We start from the raw sequence: 10,116 nt of genomic DNA on the forward strand, positions 1-10,116 counted from the left end.
TTCTACAGAATGGGAAGGGATTTAGTCGAAAGAAGAGTCCATTAAAGGTGAATAGATGTTGCTGCTTGCTGTTTGAAACCTTTCACATTTCTGTCTAATGTTGCTGGGCTAAATTTAATTTACCTTATTACTTTTATTAAGTCAAAAGATCATTAACAAAATCAGTTAACTGTCAAATCCTATGACTGGGATCATCAATGAGGAAAGAAGAGACATAGTTTGTGATAGGGTCTCAGAGAACAGATATGAGACACATGGATTGATACAGAAGCTGGGGGCCTACTACAGTCCATGGAATCAGGAGCAAAAATACATGTTGGAAAGACAGCGGGACATGGGGCTATATCCCAGAACAAAGCACTGTTTCACTGAAGTGAACATTAGCAGGCTAATGCTAAGTGATAGCACTTTCCTTGGTACTGACCCCTAGCATATTCTGTGAGTCTAGACTGAGTAAATAAGAGATATGACCTCTACCAGGTCACTGACTCCCACCCAATTTGATCTAGTTCTGTTCTATAACTGTGTATTACCAATGGGTACACAGGCCAGGGCAAGAGGCATTAGATAAGTGACTGATTCCAGAATCAAATGAAGGAGTTTAAACAAGAACCAGAAGAATGAGCCATGGACATACTTTTAGGACATCATACATGCTCTCTGCAAGGGTCTATGTCTCAGCTCTAAGAATTGTGCACAGTCTGCAGATGCCAGGGAATCACTGTGCCTCTATAGCACAGAGGTAGGTGGCTGAGTCTTCAGGCTGGGCATCAGTGATGTGCAGGGAGCTATGGCGCTCATTCATTCTGATCATGGATCTTAACCTTCCCTTCTGCTGCTCCTCTGAAATTAGGTAAAATAGGGAGGTGAGGCCTGTCCTAGGATCCTGCCTGAACCACTGTAGCCCTTGGTTAGTAGTTTCTGTGTAACTGCAGTTGATTATGGCTCTCTCTCCCTCCTGGATCTTCAGGGTCTGAGGGCTCTGCTCCACCTCCTGTAGACAGCTCACCCCTGGGCAGAAAGACAATGTCAGAAATAGGTTATCAGGTCAGCATCTCCCATCATTTTATCTCCATCACTTCCACAACACAGCCTGGAAGCCCCATTTGATCAGTCCCTGACTGCCTCTAAATCCTTTCAGAAATGGCCTCTGATCTTGCCTCTTCCCAGCTATAGAAATCCCTCAACTCACAGGGCAGGTGAAGACACAGGATCACTAATGAGGCTCCATAGTGTGTCTCCATCTTCCAATACCCTGGTCAATTCTAGGTTCTGGGAAATGGGTTCTTTAGTCAGAGTGACTTTGTCAGTTCTAAATGGGTCTAGTTTTCTTTCTCTCTGTGAAATAGTATAGAGTGATTAGCCTGACTCCTTAGCCAATCAGCCTGCTCTGTCATGGAACACTGTAAACAGTCACATGTATAGATGCTCAGCCTGAGCACTGCCCTGAAGGAATGTCAGAGAATGGCACTGTTGCCCCCCTCAGGTCATGGATGTTACCTTTTTTGAGCAATAAGAAAATGATCCCTCCTGGAATTCATGAATGTTTAGGCAGACAGATCATCATATTTCTGTTTTTTTCCTAAAAGATAAGTCTTTTGTAAGTGTCTGCTATGTGCAAATCTCTGTTGTGGACTGAAACACATGCCAAGCTGTATTTCTATTGGGAGTGATGAATATGAAATGCACTCAGGGCACTAGGTGGAATGTTGATGGGGTAGAGGAACAACATAAAAATTGTTAAAAAGAAATTAGGAAATAGAACAGATACCCACTGAATTCAGAGAATCATGGCTAATATCATGGGGGACAGGAGTCTTCACATTCTGAATGACATCACAAGTTGGAGATGTGTGGATACTGAAGGGAGGCTACTGAACAACTCGGGGATGACATGAACAGAGGAATTGAAATGGGAACCTGTAGGATGAGAATGAAGGTGGGGGCAGAGATTAATCTAGCAACATTCACAGAACAAATCCTTTTATTAAGTGGATTTGTTCTGTGAAGTTTGGATTCAGTCAAAGGGCTGCACTTGAGGACATAGAGCCCCACATGTGCCTTCGAGGCTACATGTTTCTCACCACTGAATTCTAGACCATGACATCATGAAGGGGTGTAAAGTGATATATGTTTAGATCAACAGGTTGGGACCACTTTGTGCAGGACCATGAATTCCAGGATCAGGAGTTTCAAATTTAGTTGGCAGGCAATAGGGAGCCATGGAAGAATTTTGAGAAAAGTCATGATATCACCATGTTGGGCCATTGTGAAGATCCCACAGATAGCGGAATTGAAAGCAAATTATGGACAGATTGAAGGACAAATCATGCTGTGGAAACTATCATCACAAGGTCTATTAAATTTATGAAAGTAATTGCAGTCATTTCTGGAGAGAAATACAGTTGGTTGTTGGCTCTTAGCTGAGGTAGTTGGACTTTTAAGAATTTGGAATTCTGGAACCATGTAGGTCAAGGTGATTGGCAATATCATGGGCCGTGAGGGAAATGTCTTCATGGGTTGAGTGTTCCATACCCAGAGATAAAATCTGGTCACTGGTTCTAGAAGGAGACCAAGAGCACCAGTAGCTTTTCCCACTGGCATCTCTCTTGGGCAAGGAAGTTTTTGTTATTTAATGACTTCACATTTTCCTCCAGGTATTTTTTTGTTTGGTTGTTATTTAGTCCTTTAATTTCAATGGTATGAGGAACACGGATGTACTAATGAAGATGGGCAAATGTCCATCATTTTTAGTCTAAGAGAGTTGTTTGGGGGACCTGAAAAGGTAAGAGAAGTCCTGATGTTCGCACAGGTGATGTTTGTTAGAGGAAAGACTTTCATCCAAGCCTTCCTAACTCTGAGGATAGCCTTTCAATCAGGAAAATGACTTCAAGTACTCACTATCTGAGATACTTACTGTGGGAATCATTCAACCATAGGTTCCCCATATGCAAAATCACAATATTCATAGCTTCTTAGAATTGTTGTGAGAATCAAATGAGGTAATGTGTGAAAAATACTTTGAAAACTTAAAACCCTCCAGCAATGCTAGATATGATGGTGATGATGCTTAGGTTGCATTCTTTCTCCTATTATTATTATTAGAATTCTTATTTGAATCGAGGAAGGATTAATAATTTCAGACATAGATAAGTTGACAACTAGAAATATGTAATAATTGAAACACAGTAAGTGAGATAGGAGGATACAAGAGAAAAGTGTTGATGGAGGGAAAAGAGGGGATCGGGATGTCTGCCAAGTCTTAGGGGACCATGTGAGGAAAAAGGGGAGCATGGAGCAAGGAACTATCCTAGATTTAAGAAAAACATCCTGAGACTTGGTCTGAATGGCAGAATCCTGCTATCATGACCCTCTCTTTTGTGTTGATGCTCCTGTATAAGACTGGTTTCAGACTTGTGATCTCTGGCAAATGGTTAACATACGATGGCATATTAGTGTCTCTTAATATTTGTGTGTCAATGATGAAGAATTCAGAGAATTCTGAAGGATATACAAAGCCCTTCATCACCTGACTCCTCCTAACTTTCCAGGTTTTCGTTTGATATTTGATGATACCAACTTCCTTGTAGCAACTAGGTGGCACAGCGAATAAAGTGCTGAGTTTGGAGCCACAAAAACCTGAGTTCCAAACTGACCTCAGACATTCATTGACTCTGTGACCCTGGGCAAGTCACTATACCTCTGTCTGTCTCAATTTCCTGAACTGTCAGTGAGGATCATAATAGCACCTACCTCCCAGAGTTTTTATTGGAATTAAATGGGAATATTTATAAAGCTAAGTTAGCAGATTGCCTAGTACACAGTATAGAAGAGAGGAGGCAAACATTTTTTAAGCAGCTACTAGATGCCGGGCTCTACGTTAAGCCCCTTCTAAATATCGCGTCATTGAATGTTCAGAGAAGTGTGGTAAGTATTATATGAAGTACAAGTGGCTGAACTAGAATGACAGCAAGGGGAAAAAAGATTACAACAATGTATATGGTAATCACAAAAATTCCAAAGGGATTATTCCTAATTAAAAAATGAAGTTTGTTTTGGAAAAGAAGAGGAAATATAACTCCTCCTTTTCTCTTCCACTTCTTTACAGAGATGAAAGAGTGAAGGTGGGAGTACAATGTGTGTGGAATATTTCTTATTCTATCACACCTGACAACTGTTTTGTCTCCTGTTTTTCCCCTCTTCTTAGAATCTTTGTCATAAGGGATGTTTCTCTGCATTGGGGTGGGCATAAAGGGATATGAAGACTTCAAGATTATATAATAACAATACAATAAAAAATGGCAAGGGTCCCCTACCAGGCTGCATTCCCAGAGAGCCCTGGATTTCTGTTTCTACCTTTCAGCAGGGATAGGCACCTGGGGATGGTCAGAAAGCAAGGGAAAATCCCTTAATGTTGGCATCTCATGGTAGAGCTTCAATTAAACAATGCTCACTATGGATCCAGAAATGAGATGAGGAAGGGAGAACAAATACACAGCTCTGAGGTTGTCACCCCATGGCATTCTTCCAGGGAGTGTGAGTAGGGCAGGAGCCACAGGGTTTGTGCATAGGCTGCAGGTGCCTAGGGATCACTGTGCATCAGCAGCACAGAGGTAGGTAGCTGAGTCTCCAGGCTGGGAAGCATTGATGTACAGAGAGCTGTGACGATCATTTCTGCTCAACGTGGATTTGAACCTTCCTTCTTCCTTTGTTCCAGAAGTCAGGTAAAAGACTGAGGTGATGCCTTTCCGAGGATCCTGCCTATACCACCATAGGCCTTTAGAAGCTTGGTCTGAATAAGTACAGTTGATAGTGATGTCCTCTCCCTCTTGGACACTCAGAAATGGAGGATTCTGTTCCACCTTCTGTTGAGAGCTCCCCCCTGTGCAAAAAAGAAAATTTCAGACATTGAAAACTGGTCATCAGGTCACCATCCCCTTCCATATTGTTTCCCCACACTCTACCTCCCACAACACATTCATGGAGACTTCCTGTATTTTTAACTTGCCTCTCCCCCTTAGCACTGTGTAGACTGTCCCCATCTTAAGGTCCCGTTCAATATTTTTGGAGAATGGTGACTCACCATTCTCCCATCTGCACAAATCCCAACTCACCTTTATGCAGAAGGCACATGATCACTAATGAAACCCTTAGGGGAGGCTCCATTCTCTCCTTTGCCTTGATCAATAAGAGCTCATAACTGAAACCTGGCATACACACCAATACTCCCTAATGGAAGTGAGTTTCTTAAATCTGAATGTTTAAAGATCTCTAATTGTACCAGAAAACACCACTGATACTTTATCCTGATTGCCCAGCCAATCAGAGCCACCTCTATTATACCTTACACAAGACCCCATTCAGAGATACACAGATGCTCTGAGGAAAGCATCTTTGCCCACGGTAGTGCTGCCCTCCTTAGGCCAACCGTGAAATTTTTATTGCCCTGAGAAAAAGTTCATTAGGAAAGATTCCTGGCTACTTTGAATACAGTAAGATATTATAGTACCAAAGACATAAAATCTGTTGGAACTTTCTAAGACATCTTAAGATGATAATATCAGTGGTTTTAGAGATGGAAAAGACCTAAAACCATCTATTCTAATCTTATTTTCCAAATGAGAAAACTGAATCCTGGATAGGTTGGGTGACCAACACTGGAAGTCCATAGTGACATCTCAGAGATGTGATTGTATATAATACCCTGCGAGTCCAAATCCAAGTCTCTTTCTCAGTCAATAATCATTTATTAAGCACCTATTATGTGCCACATATTTTACTAAGAGCTGAGGATGCACAAAAAGGAAAATGGGAGTCTCAACTCATGAGGGGAGTCAGATGGAGAGACCATTTGCAAACACCTATATATGATCAAATGTACACATATTTAATCTGAGATAATCAGCAGACAGAAATCAATAGAATTAAGGGAGAATAAGAAAGATTTCTCACAGAAAGTGAGATTTTAGCTGCAACTTAAAGAATGCTAGACAAGCCAGGGGGCAGAGATGAGCATGGAGGGCATGGAAGAGGAAGTGGAAATGCCACTAAAACTTCCTAGATTTAGGAGATGGAGTCATTGCAACAGGTGCAGCAAGGTGACCAGAGTCATTGGAATGTAGAGGTCGTGGTTTGAGAATCGGGCAGTATGATGTATAAAGATAGGAAAATTTAAGGGGGCGACACATTAAGAATATCTTTGAAGGACAGACAGCAGATAACATCCTGGTGGTGATATGGAGCCAAAGAGTTGATTTAGTAGGGGGCAGGACATGGTCAGATCTGTGTTTTAGGAAGGTGACTTTAACAGCTAAATAGAGGTGGGGCTTCTGGTGGGGAGTGACTTGAATTCTGTTAATGAATCCAATAGTTTGTGAATTTGAAAGGACAAATATTATTGCAATGTCAGAATATGGTTTTCAATACAGGGACGATGAGTCTTTCATATAATTTAGTTTCATTACAAGTTCCGATCATAATGCTAAATTTACATAGGCCTTGATCTAGAGATCACTTGTTAATATTAAGGGACCCTTCCCCTAAATAGTTTATTTATATGTGATCAGAGCAACCTGCAGTGACCAAACTATATGCCTCATCCAGTAATGGTTAATAATTAATTGATTAACTGACAAATTTTTTTTGGTGATTTCAGAATGCATGGGAATGAGCCAGAGAGGGTTGGGTACAACTTCAGTAGCATTAGGAAGTCCATAACAGCATTCATCTCTCTGGTCATAGAAGTTATTTTATAATCCCTTATAGAGTGGCTGTGTGTGTTTCACTGTTCAGACTCCATTATGAACTTTCTTTCTGAATGATTGGAGTGGGGATGGCTCTAAGTTGGGTGGAATGCAGAGGGAGCAGAGATCTGTGGAGCAGAGTGAGCCATGGAGAATCCGAAAAGTGTTGTGGAAGTAGAGATGGGAATTGTTAGGGTGGATAAAGATCACAATGGAGAGGATTGGAGCCTGTCAAGATGAGCAAACTCTGAAAATTACCATAGTGAGATCAAGTGGAGGCAACTCTAGGGCTTCCCCCTGCCTCTGTTCCCTCAAAGAACTTGATGAGGAGATCCTCATGACTCCTATAGCCTACCAAATCTATTTCCTTCCCTCCTTCTACAAGATACAAGGGGTTTGAGGGAAAGGTGAGTCAATTCCAGGTGTAAGAGATCCTGTAGTTTTCTATTTTAAAACCTTTCACACTGTTGTCTAACTGTAGTTGTGCTGTTTTAATATACCTAATTGCTTTAATAAATCAAAAGATCATTAACAAATTGGTTTACTGTCAAATTCTATGACTGAAGGATCATCAATGAGGAAGGAAGAGTCATAGTATGTGATAGGGTCTCAGAGAGTAAACAGAAGAATATGAATGTAATGGAATACCATTGTGCTGTAAGAAATGATGAACAGGGAGACTGCAGAGAGGCCTGGAAAGACTTATATGATGGGATGCTGAGTGAAAGGAGCAGAACCAGGAGAACGTTATATACAGCAACAACCACAGCGTGTGAAGATTTTTCTGGTGGACCTAGAACTACATTGCAATGCAAGGACTCAAAAAATTCCCAGTGGTCTCTTAGGGCAAAATGCCTTCCACATCCAGAGAAAGAACTATGGAATACGATCGCAGAATGTAGCAGATAATGTTCTTTTGTATTACGTTTTGGTTGTTTTATGATTTCTCTCATTCATTTTAATTCTTCTATGCAAAATGACTAAGGTGAAAATGTATTTAATAAGAATGCATATGTAGAATCTATATGAAACTGTACGCCATTTTGGGAAGGGACGGGGAAGAGAGGAGGAAAAATATCAGTTATATGTAAGTGATAGTAGAACACTGAAAACAACTAAAATAATAATAAAATTTTTTAAAAAAAGAATGGACAGGAGAGATACTTGCTTTATTCAGTAATTTTGGACACATGTAATTTGATATATCAATCAATCAGATCAATCAGCCTGCTCTAGTCCATGGAATGAGGAGCAAAATTTTACATGGGAAAGATAGTGGGGCATGGTGGGCTAAAGCTATGTTGTACCACTCCTCAGGGATGATGTCTAACATGTTTTGTGAGGCTAGACTGAGTAACTAAGAGATGTGACCTCTACCAGGTCACTTTCTACCACCGCACTTGATCTCATTCTGTTCTATAACTTTATATTACCAATGTGTATACACGTCAGGGTGGAAGACATTAGAGAAGCGAGTACTTCCAGAATCAAATGAAGGGTATAAATGAGAACCAGGAAAATCAGCAGGCAACATGCTTTCAGGGTGTCACAATATGCTCTCTATAAGGGCCTGTGTCACAGATCTAGGGTTTGTGCACAGCCTGCAGGTGCCTGGGGCTCACTGTGCATCAGCAGCACAGACGTAGGTGGCTGAGTCTCCAGGCTGGGAGGCAGTGATGTGCAGAGAGGTGTGACGATCATTTCTGCTCCACAAGGATTTGAACCTTCCTTCCTGCTTTGTGCCAGAAGCCAGGTAAAAGAACAAGATGAGGCCTTTCCCAGGATCCTGCCTGTACCACTGCACATTTTCAGAACGTTTCTCTGAATAAGTGCAGTTGATAGTAATATCCTCTCCCTCCTGGACACTCAGAAATGGAGGATTCTGTTCCACCTTCTGTTGACAGCTCCCCTCTGTGCGAAAAGATAATTTCTGACACTGGAAACTGGTCATCAAGTCACCATCCCCTTCCATATTGTTTCCCCACACTCTACCTCCCACAGCACATCCATGGAGACTTCATGTATTTTTAACTTGCCTCTCCCCCTTAGCATTGTGGAGAATGTCCCCTTCTTAAGGTCCCATTCAATATTTTGGGAGAATGGTGACTCACCATTCTCCCGTCTCCACAGACCCCAACTCACCTTTTAGCAGAAGCCACATGATCACTAATGAAGTCCATAGGAGCTTCTTCATTCTCTCCTTTCCCTTGATCAATAAATGCTGAGATCTGAAACCTCAGATACACAGCAGTACTCCCTATTGGAGGTGACTTTCTCAAATCTAAATGTTTGTAGATCTCTAATTGTACCAGGAAACCCCAGTGATACTTTAGCCTGCTGCCCAGCCAATCAGAGCTACATCTGTTACACATTACACAAGATCCCTTTCAGAGATACACAGATGCTCTGAGGAAGGCATCTTTGCCCACGATAGTGCTGCCTCCCTTAGGCCAACCATGGAATTATTATTGCTCTGAGAAAAAGTTCGTTAGGAAAGATTCCTGGCTAGTTTGAATACAGTAAGATGTTTCAGTATTATCATCTTAAGATGTCTTAGAATGATAATATCATGGCTTTAAATGTGGAAAGAACCCCAAAAAATAATCTATTCTAATCTTATTTTCCAAATGACAAAACTGAATCCTTGATTGGTTGGGTGATCAATGCTGGAAGTCCACAGTGACATGTCAGAGATGGGATTGTATACAATACCCTGTGACTCCAAATCCAAGTCTCTTTCTCAGTCAATAACCATTTATTAAACACCTACTGTGTCCCAGACATTCTACTAAGAGCTGGGGATGCAAAAAATGGAAAATGGAATTCTCAGTTCCTGAGGGCACTCACAGATGGGGAGACCATTTGCAAACACATATGCATGATCAAATGCCCACACATATTCAATCTGAGATAATCAACAGACAGAAATCAATAGAATTAAGGGAGAATAAGAAAGATTTCTCACAGAAAGTGAGATTTTAGCTGCAACTTAAAGAATGCTAGACAAGCTAGGAGGCAGAGATGAGCAGGGAGGGCGTGCAAGAGGAAGTGGAAATGCCACTAAAAATTCCTAGATTTAGGAGAGGGACAGGTGCAACAAGGTGCCCAGAGTCACAGGAATGAAGAGGGGGTGGTTGTGAGTGGGGCGGTAAGGTGTCTGAAGGTTGTGAAATTTAAGGAGGAGACACATGAAGAATATCTTTGAAGGACAGAGAGCAGATTCTATCCTGGCGGTGATATGGAGCCAAAGAGCTGATTTAGTAGGGGACAGGACATGGTCAGGTCTGTTTTATGAAGGTAACATTAATAACTGAATAGAGGAGGGGTTTGGGGTGGGGAGTGACTTGAATCCTGTTAATGATTCCAACAGTTT

General features: G+C 41.4%; 2 gene segments (V, D, J or C); both read right to left on the reverse strand.

The window, feature by feature from the left end:
* Positions 1 to 4,589: 4,589 nt before the first annotated feature.
* LOC140513999 (T cell receptor alpha variable 21-like) lies at positions 4,590 to 5,133 on the reverse strand. The segment is given in 2 exon segments: positions 4,590 to 4,882; positions 5,115 to 5,133. Coding segments are annotated over 2 exon segments (312 nt in total).
* A 3,228-nt stretch (positions 5,134 to 8,361) lies between these two features.
* Positions 8,362 to 8,715, reverse strand: LOC140514000 (T cell receptor alpha variable 21-like). The segment is given in 1 exon segment: positions 8,362 to 8,715. A coding segment is annotated over 1 exon segment (354 nt).
* Positions 8,716 to 10,116: the final 1,401 nt, after the last annotated feature.

Source organism: Notamacropus eugenii, chromosome 7, assembly GCF_028372415.1.
Source record: "Notamacropus eugenii isolate mMacEug1 chromosome 7, mMacEug1.pri_v2, whole genome shotgun sequence".
NCBI lineage: Eukaryota > Metazoa > Chordata > Mammalia > Diprotodontia > Macropodidae > Notamacropus > Notamacropus eugenii.